The sequence below is a fragment of the Chlamydotis macqueenii genome, chromosome 19, assembly GCF_036417535.1.
Source record: "Chlamydotis macqueenii isolate bChlMac1 chromosome 19, bChlMac1.mat, whole genome shotgun sequence".
Taxonomy (NCBI): Eukaryota; Metazoa; Chordata; class Aves; order Otidiformes; family Otididae; genus Chlamydotis; species Chlamydotis macqueenii.
Genome location: NC_141574.1, coordinates 7,843,127 through 7,855,232, shown reverse-complemented (window position 1 = coordinate 7,855,232; position 12,106 = coordinate 7,843,127). Strand labels below are relative to the sequence as shown.

At 46.4% G+C, this 12,106-nt stretch overlaps 1 protein-coding gene across 1 annotated transcript; it reads left to right on the top strand.

The window, feature by feature from the left end:
• Positions 1-1,779: 1,779 nt before the first annotated feature.
• On the top strand, positions 1,780-10,637 carry PRKRIP1 (PRKR interacting protein 1). The gene is made up of 6 exons (XM_086763302.1): positions 1,780-1,910; positions 3,224-3,302; positions 4,701-4,801; positions 5,586-5,671; positions 7,488-7,555; positions 9,898-10,637. The coding sequence occupies exons 1-6, from the start codon at positions 1,791-1,793 to the stop codon at positions 10,011-10,013; spliced, it is 570 nt and encodes a 189-aa protein (XP_086619428.1). The 5' UTR covers positions 1,780-1,790; the 3' UTR covers positions 10,014-10,637.
• Positions 10,638-12,106: the final 1,469 nt, after the last annotated feature.

Below are 12,106 nucleotides of genomic sequence, written 5' to 3'. Positions count from 1 at the left end.
CTGGCATGAAAGCGCTGAGAACTGACAGCTCATTACTCACAGCCCCGCTTTTGGAAGCTGTGTTTTGGAGAGGTGGCCGTGAAAGCAAGGAGGAAGAAAGAGGGTGACACAGGCTAGCAATCTAAACTGGCCTGTGTTGTGCTCAGGACTCAGCAGAGCAGAGAGAAGAGGAAACTCAATTGATTTGCAGCAACTCTGCATCTAAAAACCCCTTCTGCAGTGACTGCGAGGAGACAGAGGCATGTACCTGCCCCGGCCTCTGCAAATGGAGCTGGGGTTTCCCTGGTAGCGGCTGAGTACAGGCTGGCACTGTCCTGGTGGGCTGAAGAGGACCCAAGGCTGGGAGGCACAGAAGCTCAGGAGCTGGCAGACAGCATGGGGGAAGCTGTTTGCATTGCTCCAGCCAGGGCCACGGCTGCAAGGATGCCTTCCAGGGCCAGCGCAGCCAGCTGGGAACTCAGCCAACCCTAAATTCACACCATTCTTTTACAAATCAGGTTGGTAAGGCAAACACGAGGCATAAACTAGCGCGATTTCCATAGCAACCTCAGTAGAGGTTGAAAAGTCTTTTGTAAACGCTGGGCTGAACCTGAGGCTCAGATTTGATTTTCTTCATGGAAAGGGGAAGAGCATGGGGGATTAATAAATTCAGGTCATAGAAATGACCCATAAATCTCCAGAAGGAGCCAATCCCAACCTCTCTGTTCCCCTTTTAGTCAACCTCTCCACATGCACAGCACGAAGGTGTCTGAAACCAGCAGCCCAACTTCACCACTCCAGCTTATCTCCATAAACTACACAAAGGCTTATGCCCCTCTTCCATTGCAGCTGACCTTTCCTAGCTAATTCTCTGACGCACGCACAGCCCGAGCACATGCCATGCCATTTCTGTAGGGCCACAGCCCCTTGACAAGAAATTTGGCTTGCAGAACCAGCCTGTATCGCAGCCAGCCCCGGCTCCTCTTCCCCACTCCTGGCTTCCTCCGGCCCTGTCAGGCAAGCGAGGATCTGGGCGTACAAGCCCTCAGCTGGTCCAGGCACCATTCCTGCAAAACCCAGATGTGAATACAAACGCAGACGGCGCAGCATCCCCGCTGCCTGCCTCTCCCGGTGCCCGGCAAGGCCGCACCGTGGGGAATCGCGCTGCCGTTCATCACCGTCAGCGGACAAAGCCTGCGGGCAGCGCTGGTTGATGACCAAAGTGACACGAACAGATGGCGCAGGCAGCCCGCCGAGGAGGCACTAGGAAGTCCCGTATTGCTTACACCGTCACGGGGAAGGGATTTGGCAGGGCTGAGGGTGCCCGTGCCAAACGCGCTGAATTTTCACCCTCCTCGGGGCTCTGCTGTCAGGGCCGGAGCCTGGTGAGAGCGTGGCAGATGCCAGAGCTGCCATGCTAATGGGCCGTGTGGGGGTCAGGCTCCAGCCTGGAGAATGTGCTTGGGGGGCACGGGGGAAACCACACTCGAGCACACGCAGCTTTCGGGGGATGCGGGCCCCACAGCTGCAGCTGGGACCCGGGAGAAGCGAGGCAGGGGCCGGCTTCAGCCCCCGGCAAGGCCACGCCAGGGCCCGCAGCCACCCTCGGCCGCTGCCTGCCTTCTCCTGACGGCCCCCGGCCACATCTCGGAGGCTGTCGGACCCGTGAGACGCCCGTGTCCCCACGGGGGTCCCTTGTACACCCTGTACCCCCATCCCTGCGCGACCGGAACCCGCCGCCATGACAGGCCGGGCGCGTCGCGCGGCGTGACGTCAGCGGCGGGGCGGGGCGCGGCGGCGGCGGCTGCAGCATGGCGGCCCCCTCGGCCCCGCGGCCGCCCCGGCCCCGCAAGGAGCCGCAGCCGCTCGTCATCCCGCGGAGCGCCGCCGAGGAGCAGCGCCTCCGCCTCGAGCGGCTCATGAGGAACCCGGTGAGGGCACCCTCCGGGTCCGGGAGGGGAGAGGGAGACCGAGGCGGATGCCCCCCCGCAGAGCTCCCCGGGGTCCGTGAGGGGAGGGGGTCCGGTACCCCCCGCTGCCGGTTCTATGAGGGAAGATGGACGCGCACCCCTCCCCCGGCTTCGTCCTCTCCGGGATCCGTGAGGGGAGAGCGACCGGCCTGCCCTTCCGCTTTCCCGGTTCCATGAGGGAAGGCGGACCGACACCCTCCCTCTCCCCGCCACTGAGTCTTTGAGGGGAGAGGGACCGAACCCACCAGCTCCAGGGGCTGTGAGGGGCTGACCTCCCCCTTCTCCCCGCGTCCGTAAAGGGAGAGGGACCGGCACCCCCACACCTCCGGTGCTGGGAGGGAAGATGGTCAGATTCCGCCCCCTCCCTTTCTCCTCCCCAGGGTCCGTGGTGGGAGAGGGACCGACAGCCCCTCCCTCCTTCCTGGTTCCATGATGGGAGACAGACCGACACCCCCTCCCCGGGTCCTTGAGGGGAGAAGGGCCGAACCCCACCACCCCCCGGGCTCTGTGAGGGGAGAGGGACCGACCTCCACCCCCTCATTCCCGGGTCCGTGAGGGGAGGGAGGCTGACCCCCGCCACACACACCGGGTTGCTGTCAGAGGAGAGGGACCCGTCTTCCCCGGGGCAGAGACCCTTTTCCAGGGACCCAGGGGGAGGACTGTCCCCTCAGTCCTCTCCCTGCTGCTTTGAGGAGGGGGGAGCATGACCCTGGTTTCTCCAGCTGGGTGTTTTGATCCTTGTCCTGAGCAGGAGGCGTTTGCCAGGTGGAGAGTCTTGCCCTCCCTCTGTGTGTGTGCAGGAGGAGGCTGAGACGTCCCCGCGATGTGTTCTTCCTTTGACCTTACACCATGTGTTCTCCCTTCCGTGCTCTTCCCTGTCCTCCGTAGATCTGGAATGGAAAGGTGCACAAATGCCTTTCATCTCTTCCCAGACCACTGGTAGTGGGAGCATACTCAGTTTCTGCGAGTGCTTGGAGGTGCTGGCTTGCTTCCTTCTAGTTTCCATGCTGAAAAGAAGCACAGACTTTCCTAATCCTCCCAGGGTTTGTTGAACTGCAGGCCTGAATGTGAGGGAAAGAGAGGATACCTTCTGATTCTCATTTTCTGTCTGCTCCTGATCCCTGTGCATGAAGAAATTACTGCAGCTGTGCTTCTTCTGAGATCTGTCAGCTGATGGAAGCTCTTGTCAGATATATACCAGCTTTCAACAATGTGTTAAAATTGCAGACTCTGCTTCTAGAAGATACTGATGACTGGTTGGTTTGTTCTTGCAGGAAAAGACTGTACCAATTCCTGAAAAACTGAATGAATGGGCACCACGACCTCCCCCGGAGTTCGTTAGAGATGTCATGGGTAAAGATACTATTCTTCAGATAACTCTAGGGTCAGGTGCATTAAACTTAGAAAAGGCCAGAGACTATTTTCTCTTGCTCATTTTGCTGGAGAAAAGATGTATGAAGTGTGCTTTGAGAGTTGCTTTTTCAGGTTTTATTTGGTTCTTGGGTTCCACTTTTCTGCTTGTTGTCAGAATGCAAAGTGAACGATGCCTGTGGCACTCCAGCACATAGGCAGTGTGCAATGAAATAAGCAGGTGCTCTGGTGATGACAAGTAAATAATGACAGGTAAAGCTGTCCTTTCCACGGATCTGAGAGTGCCCTGGAAACTTATGAAGTCCCTCTTTTGACTGCTTTGAGTCTGAATCTCAGGTGGAGAGCAGCAGACATGTGCAGTGGATATGATTGTACGTGGTCAGCTGGCAGCTCTGCGAGGAACTTGACCCAAGTATTCTGCTTATACTTTGCTTTTACCTGCAGGGATTAAATATAGTAGTTGTGGTATAAATTTTAACTGCATCTGTCTTTCTTTGGGACCTTCATCCTTATTAATGATCCTTTCTAGAGGCTGACTTGTTCTTATTTCAGAATAATTGACCTTGGACTAAAGCTTTTACACACTTCAGAATAAACTGTTCTGCTTACTGTAATTCCCTCATGGCTTTTTCAAGTAACTTTGCGATGTACTTGACTTGAACTGTCTTGTTTTTCTGGGCGCACCTGACCTGCTGGGGTTCTGTTGGTATCGAGAGCACCCCTATTGCAGTCCCAGCTGCCGTGTTTTCATCACCAGGTGTCTTCTTTGAGGCATGTGTTTGTGTGCTCTGCATTGAGAAATGCCTCGGGAGACCGAGGAAGAGAGCGGAGTGCGGTGTTGAAAGCTCCTGTGAGACTTCAACACGCAGACTGATGCCAGGAGGAGAGAGCTATAGGAATTTCATTTATGAAGAAAGGGTCAAAAACTGTCAGTGGTATCTGTCTTGCATGGGAAAGTATAATATGATGGGGTTCATCACCTTTCTGTTGACCTTTATTTTTTGTATGAGATGCTGAAAATTAGTGAGGAGCAGCCTCATTAGGATGTTTTAGCTCACCTCTGCCTAGAAGAGAATGGGTTGTTCATTTGATCTCTAGTTCTTTTACTGCCTCAACGTCCAGCTAAGACTGGGTTCTCTCTAGGGGAGTAATTGACCAGTAGAAACTGCAGTGACATGTGTGTGTGTTTTTTCTGCTTGCTTTGGCTTTTGATTGTGAGTGATTTGAGCTTATATAAAATGGTGACGCACTCTGTCTGTTGTTAGATTTTCATCTTAAAGCGCCCTTTCAGTGTGTCCTTTCCCTCAGCATCTACCTGTAGTAACTTGTGAGCATCTAGTGTACATTGTTTTCTAGCAAACTAACCCTTCTTTATTGTAGGTTCCAGTGCTGGAGCTGGGAGTGGGGAGTTTCATGTGTACCGGCATCTTCGTCGGCGAGAGTACCAGAGGCAAGACTTCATGGATGCCATGGCCGAGAAGGTCAGCAGGACTCTATAATATCCCCCTTCCTCCTGCCTGCCTCACCTATTAGGTGTTCATTGCAAATCTCTTTTTTTTTTTCTTTTAAAGTCATGTACAAATAATTCAGTTCCAAACCACCCCTTATCAAAGAAAAACTGTGGGAGTATGTGATATGTGCTGTCTTTGTCAGTTTGAAACATTTGGTGCTTTGTGTCAGACATGCTCCATCTTCTCCATTCAGTGGGGTCCTGGCACACAGTAAGACTGCACGTGAGTGTTTGTGCTCTCAGGTTGAACTGAGAATGCTTTAAAAACTAGAAATCCCTAATATTACTGTCTTGCACAGGCAGAATCAAAGCAAGTGCCTGTGCACAGAGTCCAGATCTCTTTCATTAAAATCTTGGTCGAGTAGAATAGCACATGTTTCAGAGAGCATTATTGCTATACTCTCTCTTGGCCAAGATGAGTCCTTTGATCCGTGTGTTAATGTTTGTGTCTCAAATTATGCTCTTGTTTTTACTGGAACATTCTTTAGGGCAGAAGCCAAACCTCCCTTATCTGTTTTGGTGTGGATTCCTCCCTCTAAAGGCTTCAATGTTGGCTCAGGCTGCAGGTTAAAAATGCTGTCTGTACAGAAGTCATCCCTAGGAATATGGCTTTTGGATAAAGAGGAACCCAGACAAAATCTGGCAAAGCTCCCTTCTGTATTTTGCTAAAAGACTTCTCCCTAAAAGGACATGACTTTTAAAAGAAGTATTTTAATTTAGATTGTGACCAAAGTATGACGTGTGATCAATTACAGCAAAGACTAGATGAGGAATTCCAGAAGAAACTGGAGAGGAATAAGATGATTGCAGAAGAACAAACAGCAAAACGCAGAAGGAAGCGGTAAGGGCAGATTGTTCCCAGGAGGCTTGACATGAAGACCCTCATGCCCTGTGCCTCATCTGTAGCTGCATGCTTTGAATAAATGCTGTCTTTCTGTGTCTACATCTATCAGCTGAGAAGTCTGTCTGTGGAAATTAGTTTTGTTAATGTCATTGTTTGTTTTCTGAAGGTGGCTGTAAACTTAACAGGCTTTGCTGGCATGATTTATTTTCCTGCTAGCCATCGCTGGCAGGATAACTTTTGACTGGTTGAGCAGCTTTTGCTGACACTGTGGTGTTGACTGCGACATGCCTTACTGCTTATTTGTTATAAAAATGTCAGGAAAGGTTTCTATGTACATTTGGCTTAGATAAATATCTGAAATGGCTGACACCAAGCAGCTTAAGTGCACAAGTGGGTGCCACTTAATGGGTGCACTATGGGTTTGGACTAACAAAGTGTGATGGGGTGCGATGCTGTCCTCTGTACACTGTCAGTGTGACTAGTCCAGTTCAGTCTGTGAATAGTGAAGAGGCCACTGGTGGGTGCAGTATTGTTAAAATCAGTAGCTGCATTTACCTACCTCAATGAGATGTCAGACAGCTGAAGTCTGTAAGTTAGCTGGAAAAAAATTAAGAAGCATGAAACCTTTCCTTCTCTTAAGTTTTAGACAAAGTGAAACAGTGACAAGATGCTCTCAATAAATGGTCTGAGAATTGTAATGCAGTGATACAAGAATTTAAATTCCACAGTCTTTGTCCACCATACCTTTCAGAAATAGCAGGGTATGACTCTTTTGGAGGGTCTGACCCTGAGCAGCCTTTCTCTTGCTTCTTAGAGAATGAGGGTTTTACATCTCGTAGCTGAATGTTGCTGCTGAAAGCCCTGTGCAGAGTGACTCGCTGGCATATTAGCACAAAAGTGCACAACACAAACGCTGTTGCCATCTTACTTTAATTTAGTGTGGTCCAACAGATGGCCAGCAAGTCAGATCTGGCCTGCTGCCTTTTTCCTGGCTGAGACTGAGAACAACTGTTCAAACAGCAAATGCTGCCTAAACACTGACACCTCCTTGTCCCTCTTCCTCTATAGTCATCTATGGTGTAGGTCCCAAGTGGCTTTGCCGTGCAGGAGCCCCTCTGACTTCCCTCACCACCCCTTCTCTTCTGTCCTGATTTAACTGGTACAGGACTTGGCTCTCTGTTTCAACAGAATTCATTTATGGTGTTGAGAGAGGAACACGAATCCCTGATGGCTCTGCCTCGTCTCTTCCATTAGACTGCCTGGTTACCTCTGCTAGGCAAACAGAACTGGATCGTATGAACTGAAATTCCCTCTTATCCCTGTCGTTACTCCTAGGGCCAACATATTGAAGACCAGCCAAAGATGAAGGTCAAAGCATACTGCATTACTCTTTTTCAGTTTAAGTGTATATTACTGGTGATCACTTTATTTTTTTTTCCCCCTAGTGTTCAGTTCCAGCAGTCTGGGTTTTCTCTTTTTGTTTATTAGGCTAGGTAGCTAAAATGTAGGTGCAGTTTCATTTTTGTTCCTTCTGTGTGCTTGGAGATTGTTGCATATCATATAGTTGCAGTGACATCATGGAAGACTTAAAAAAAAAAAATCCATTAGGCTAAAACCAGCATAGAATTGTTTCTATGGATCGTGTATCTAAGTTTGCTCTCGCTGAATTTTCCGTTGAGGCCAAATTCAAATTGAACTTGTCTTCTGAAGTCTGGTTTTCCAAGATGTCTATATGTCGTTTATCAGCGTAAGAATGAGCAAAAGTGTTACAATGTTGGATTTGCATAAGAATCTTTTCTTCTTTGCTTTATAGCCAGAAGTTAAAAGAGAAGAAACTGCAAGCTAAGAAAAATAAACTCGAACAAAAGAAGCAGGAAAAAGGTCAGTGAAATTTTGTTTTCTCAAGACTTAGTTCTGTTCCCTAATGGAAGCCTGGAAGGTTTTGTTCCACCCGCTACCTCAAACATTCTCAATACATGGATAGGCGCCTTAAGCTTGTTGTTTTAGCTAATGTTTCAAAAGTCCTCTTTGAAAGCCGTTTATGTTGAGATTTAATCTTACAAATAACTTGGCTGTTTGTGAATATTTTCCCTTTATTAGGGGAAATTTTGGACATCAAACATTGGAATCTGAGTTTGTTGATTGTGGATGTTTTGCCCCAGCAATTCTGACAAACTGTGGATTTATAACTGCTAAAAAAGGCAGTATTGTTAAAGGCTGCTCTTTTTGTAAGTACATTTTGAATCTGTATGGGAAAACAGGTGGAAAAAATGCACAGCTTGGAGAGCAAGAAACTGAGTTATGATTTTGTGTGTAAGAAGTTGAGCCACCTTGGTGCCATCTGTTCCCCACAACTACTTTATTTTATGTAGAAATAAAAGTGAAAAACGTGCCTGCCTTTTTTCTGCAGTCTTGAAATTAATGTTCACCAATGTCAGTGTTTGTTTGTTCAAGCTTTTGAATACTTGTTGCTTCCTTTCAGTAAGTATATTTTAGCTTACTCTTTCAAATAATTGTCCTTTGTGATTTAGCACACTTCTTTGTGGATAAGCACGTTAACTCTGCAGTAATTCTTAGGCTTAAAGTTACAACAGGTCCTGATAATTCTGCTACAACAGTGACTTGTCTGACAGGTCCACCTTATTTCTGCTTTACTTTTCAGAATTGAATCTGTTTCACCTGAACCATTGCCAGCCTCCCATATAAACATGGGAGGACAAATTAATCGTTAGGTTGATTTTACTTGTCACAGCAAGTGAATGTAGCAGAGTGGGGGACTTTGGTGTTTTGTTTTGGCTCTGCTTTTTTTAAAGCTACTCGTTTATGAATTGTGACTGGGAAGAGAATTTCAGTATGAGTCAACATACTTTTGCTCACTTTGAGTGAACAAAACAGAATACCCATCCCTTTAGGGAGTGGCTGGGAGAGAGGGGAGCTGGATCAGGGCCTGGCACCGTGCTATGGAACTGCCATGTACTAGTTGTTGGGCTGGAATGTTTTTATTCGGCACAAATAAGTCATCCTCTAGAAGCAAGAATCCACCCGCTTCTGTCTTTAGAATAGTTCTTAGCTCTTTACAGGTTATGGTTCTCTATTTAAAAAAAAAATAAAATCAGTGGAGATAGAAGCCACTGATAGCTACTTTTAGTCTACTGAGAACAAACTTGTCTCTTTCTAGTTTTGCGTGCTCTGGGTTGAGATCTGAAAGTTTTTCCAAATTGAAGTGTATTTGTTGGATGTGACAGGCAAGCATTTCTCTTCCTTTTTAATGAATAAATAAAACCTCTGCATTGCCATCTTTCACTTTTGTTGCAGTAAAAACATTAAGAATAAAGGTTGGTGCTAAGTAAGGTCAGCTGTTAAAGTTGCATTATTGTAGACCTCTAATAAAAAATGAAAGTACAGAACTTCACCACGTGGTGGCATCAGACCACTAACCCTAAATCCTCCGAGTAACTGCTCAGAGCAGGAGTTGAGTGTGACTTGGCCTGAGAAACAGTAAGGGTACAAGAGCTACTGGAAGCAGAAGAATGCCTATTAAATTCGGGTCCCATTTTATGCTGTACCTAATTTCCATCATCCGTTATTTAATTTCTAGTAGGTGTTTTCTGGTCTTTCATCAATTTTGTGTGATCCCCATTAATCTTGCATGTATCTTAATGAGTTTCTGTACTGCTAATAGATGAAATGATCCGTAAAAGTTCATGGCAACTTGTGGAGTTTCTGTAAACTTGGATAGGGGTAGGAATAACAGTCTTGCCCATGGCTTCCCTGTGCCTGCGTTCTTTAACAGTACTCTGATGCTCCATGTTCACGCCAACATGCAGAGGTGAGATTGGGAATTAGATAATTTATCACTCCAGCATTTGACTGCCTCTGTTTGAAATAACGTTCCACAGGAGGTGGAGTTGTTTAATGATGGACTTGGCACAGTGGTGACTGTTGGAGGTAAGGGAATATTTCTCCAAGGGAGAATTTGATATTCTGAGCTCTACATCGCTCAGTAGAGTTAATATAACCTGATACGTGTTTCCTTAGTATCTGGGACTGCTTTGTTGTGAGATATTTAACAAGGCAGACCCATGGGAATACGTTATTGATCTGTACTAATTAACATGACCTAATACACGTCTGCTGAGCACCTGAGACTATTTTGTTGTGATAAACTTAACAAGGGAGACACAAGGGAATATGTTATCAATTCACACTGTTTGTGTTTTCAGAACCTGATCAATCTCAAGAGCAAGCCAGCAGTGAGGATGATGAAGAAGATAGCAAGGAGGAGGAGGAGAAGGAAGATGATGCTGAAGAGCCAAGTTTTGTGATGGGAAGAGGATGAGGCCTTTCAGGGACAGCTGGAAACACTGCTCATTGCTTTATATTCAGGAGCATGAAAGCCTGTCATCTCAGCCAAGCAGAACCCATTGGCGCACGTTACATCTGCTTAACGGTGAACGAGCTTCACGTCACAGGCACAAGAGATATTGATAGAGAAATGCCAAATACGAGATTTTTTTCTTAATTGCTTGTATAACTGCTGTGCAGTCTGCTCTAAGTTTGCTCTAAAGAGTCAGCCATAAGTCTCTGTGACCCTAGGGTTCTTTCTAACATGGCCCAGAGTGTTTTTCTGTCTGAAAGCTAAAACATATCCATTACTATTTAAGGAAAATATTACTGTGAGGGCTACGTATTCTACTTAAGTCGAAGCTCGTAGCAGCAGGATACATGAATCTAAGAGAAGAGTTTAACCTAAAGTAGAAGAGTGGTCTGTAGCCAGACTCTCCTGCACTGTGAGTGTTCTGAATTTGGGGTTTTATATGGGGTCATCTCTAACCCAAAGAAATCAGTTTATGTTGCTAGACAAGTTCTATAGATTTTTAAGCAGGATCCCTTTTTTATTGCTAAAACTTTCCCTATTACTTTTCTTCTGTGTTTTTTAAATGAATAAAGGGGATGTGTTGGATTGTTCTGTCTTCTTTTTTTTGAAGAGGATTTCCATGAAATAAAGAGATGGTTGCAGTGCTGCAGGAAGGGACAAAAAGACCAAGTGATGTGGCGCACGTGAAAATACAGGAAAAGGTGTTAGCTGCTTTTCACTTACTTTTTGCTTTTGGAAACAATCTCTTTTCCAAAAGATTATGTCTGTAAAGCCTCCAAATCCTGTGGCAGAAGGGCTTGGAATGGAATGGTTTTGCTTGTGTTCGGCTTCATGTAATGACATTTGCTTGCTCTCTGCTTGAGCTCTCTGCTTTGAACTTCGGGTTCCCTGGTAGGAATCATAACATCTATATATATATATATTTATATTTACTTATTGGTGCTTAAGTGAAAAGCATATGCAGTGGTGGTTTTATTTGTAACTTAGGTGGTTGTCTTTTCAGTGTGTCTTTAATTGGAAGTGCCTGCTATCTTTCAGACACGCTCATCCAGTGACCTCGGCATCCAGAATGTGGTGCTACTTCGCAAGCGTTTGTTAATGCCAAATTATTTAAAACAAGAACAGTGAGAAAGGAGAAATTCTTTTTAGCTTTAGCCTTTGTTGAACAGTGCTGCCAGGAATCCTGCATTTTGTCTGAGCTGGCTTTATGTAATGGCTTCTCTGTGCTATTTCTGTGACGGTGGGGAAGCAGATGTGATCAACTGCAAGTGACATTTTTGCTTAGCTCCCCTGTACCTGCCCTAAAACTTTAGAACTGGATAACTTCTGAGCTGCAGGGTCCATATCCCCACCATCCCCCAGGTTAGAGATCTGCATGGAACTGTTTTCTGCTTAATCCCTGTAGAGGCAGGTGCTTCAGAATAAGTTGTGACAGTGTTTAATTCTCTAGCACTTAAGCTGCGGAATGGATGTTCTGCAGTCATTGGCATTTTCCCTGTGGAGAGGGATGAGTTATGAGAATTGCTTCACTTGAATCCCCCTTAGGGCAGGTAAACCCTGTTAATATATCTGTGTCGTTGAATGAGCCATAAAAATGTGATGTTTCTTAGCTTTTGTGGGCAGAGAAGTCTCACAAATAAACAAAGACTGTTCTGCCTCTGAGCTTGTCAGGCTTTTGAGCTGAACAAATAAGTGCTGTTTTGCATTAGGTAGAGCAGATGTTGCTGCATGAGGACACGCTTTTCTCAGTCGTGAGGAAGATGGACTTGAGTTTGTCTTGATGAACTAAACAAATTCAGGTTGTATGGCCTCATTCTGCCTCTTTAAGACGCCATCGTTACCCGTGCTGAATTATTCATACTCTTCATTTTCTAGGAATGCTAAGTTTGTAGGTGAAATCTATAAAAAGCAAAGAGAATGTGTTGCTGAAGGTGGTATCTGCCTTACGGACTTTCTTGCTGTGGTGGCTGAATATAGCAGTAGGAGCTGTATTTGGTAGGTGTTGCTATGAATTCTGAAAAATACTACGCCATGTTGTGGTTGCTTGTGTCAGT